Here is a 1,476-nt window from a genome sequence, read left to right on the forward strand (position 1 = left end):
GTAGACAACCCTTTACAAAGTATATATCTTCGTACCTCAGAGAGAGGGTACGTGGAAATGAGAAGGAATATCTGTAAAATCTCCTTAGATGAACACAGGATATAAATAAAGAGTTATATACCAGAACCGATGAAGGCTAGCTAGGGCACAAAATCTGGAATCCAAAATGAACTGAACGAGGGTTTACCTCTAATTTATGGACTGTATATTGTGAATCGTTTGTAGAGTAAAAGTACGTACTGCATGTATCTGATATAGTACGTGCTTCAACAAGAGGAAAACAATTATGGAAAATGCATGATTAATTGCCCCCTACGTTTAAATTTCTAAAACTATAACTGTTTAAGCATGTTCAGAGAGGCTAATAATCTGTCAGATGCAATTACAAAGATGATGAGAAATCATGGCTCAGCTCAGTCCTGGAGAAATTCTTTACCCTTATCGGCATCTCATGCTTTTCATTTTGATTCACTAAAAGTAGCTATGTGATTAAGTACTTCTCTATGGAGCTCAACCCGTACACGTACACGTTATTGTCTTACTATGTTCGCGTTCCAGGCAGCTAGGCGTTTGGTATTATCGCATGCACAGGGGGGTTATGTGGCGAAGTGGTTAGGAGCCAAGTCAGTCCTTAGATCTGTGCCCCAGGTGCCCCTAAGTATTCCTCTTGCTACTTTGCCTTTGTACGTATTTCACAACCTCCTCCTTATTATAAATAACGTCATATTCTATCCCTCAGAGTAGTTCGACCTCAAACAGGTTAAGTATGTCGCCCAGGAAAATGAGTTTCAAGCTTCATGTTTTCCTATGTCTTCTTCTCGCGCTCGGTCTTATCTCTTCGGCAGTGGCAGCTGGTCGGATAGTTCCCAAAGATGAGGAGCAAGGTCAATTCAATGCATTGATAAGATTTCCTTATGGTTTAGTTATGTCTAAACAAAACGCATGTATAGGTATATACTTACCAAGTTTATTTTATTATGTGTACGTGTGCAATAGTAGACAATTGCAGTCTCGATGGTGATCGACCCGATAGCTGTCATAACTACGCCGGTGAGCGTCGTGTGACTGCGAACGATGAAGGAGTCGTGCCACAAACAGGTGAGTCATAGAAAATGAACTTCGTTTTATTCTCTTCCCGAGTTCAACATCATCTTAGTCAACGTACTTACGTACGCTCATTTTGTGCAGAAGACGAAACAAAAGAATCAAACGTAGATCACCATGGTGTTGATAGCGATACTGATGGATATGGAATTAATCAAGGCGGACAAGGCGGAGGTAGAGGCGGACAAGGCGGTAAAGGAGGCGGACAAGGCGGTAAAGGGAGCGGACAAGGCGGAGGTAGAGGTGGACAAGGCGGACAAGGAGGTAAAGGAGGCGGTCAAGGTGGTAAAGGAGGCGGACCAGGCGGAGGTAGAGGCGGACAAGGCGGACAGGGCGGAGGTAGAGGTGGACAAGGCGGAGGTAAAGGAGGGG

General features: G+C 43.8%; 1 protein-coding gene across 1 annotated transcript in view; it reads left to right on the plus strand.

The window, feature by feature from the left end:
* Positions 1-781: 781 nt before the first annotated feature.
* The window catches only part of LOC101295791, a 2,347-nt gene continuing 1,652 nt past the window's right edge, over positions 782-1,476 (plus strand). The window contains exons 1-3 of the mRNA XM_004295294.1: positions 782-884; positions 1,000-1,098; positions 1,189-1,464. Coding sequence (XP_004295342.1) covers positions 782-884; positions 1,000-1,098; positions 1,189-1,464 — 478 coding nt within the window. The remainder of the gene's footprint in view (positions 885-999; positions 1,099-1,188; positions 1,465-1,476) is intronic.

The sequence above is a fragment of the Fragaria vesca genome, linkage group LG3 (assembly GCF_000184155.1).
Source record: "Fragaria vesca subsp. vesca linkage group LG3, FraVesHawaii_1.0, whole genome shotgun sequence".
Lineage (NCBI taxonomy): Eukaryota > Viridiplantae > Streptophyta > Magnoliopsida > Rosales > Rosaceae > Fragaria > Fragaria vesca.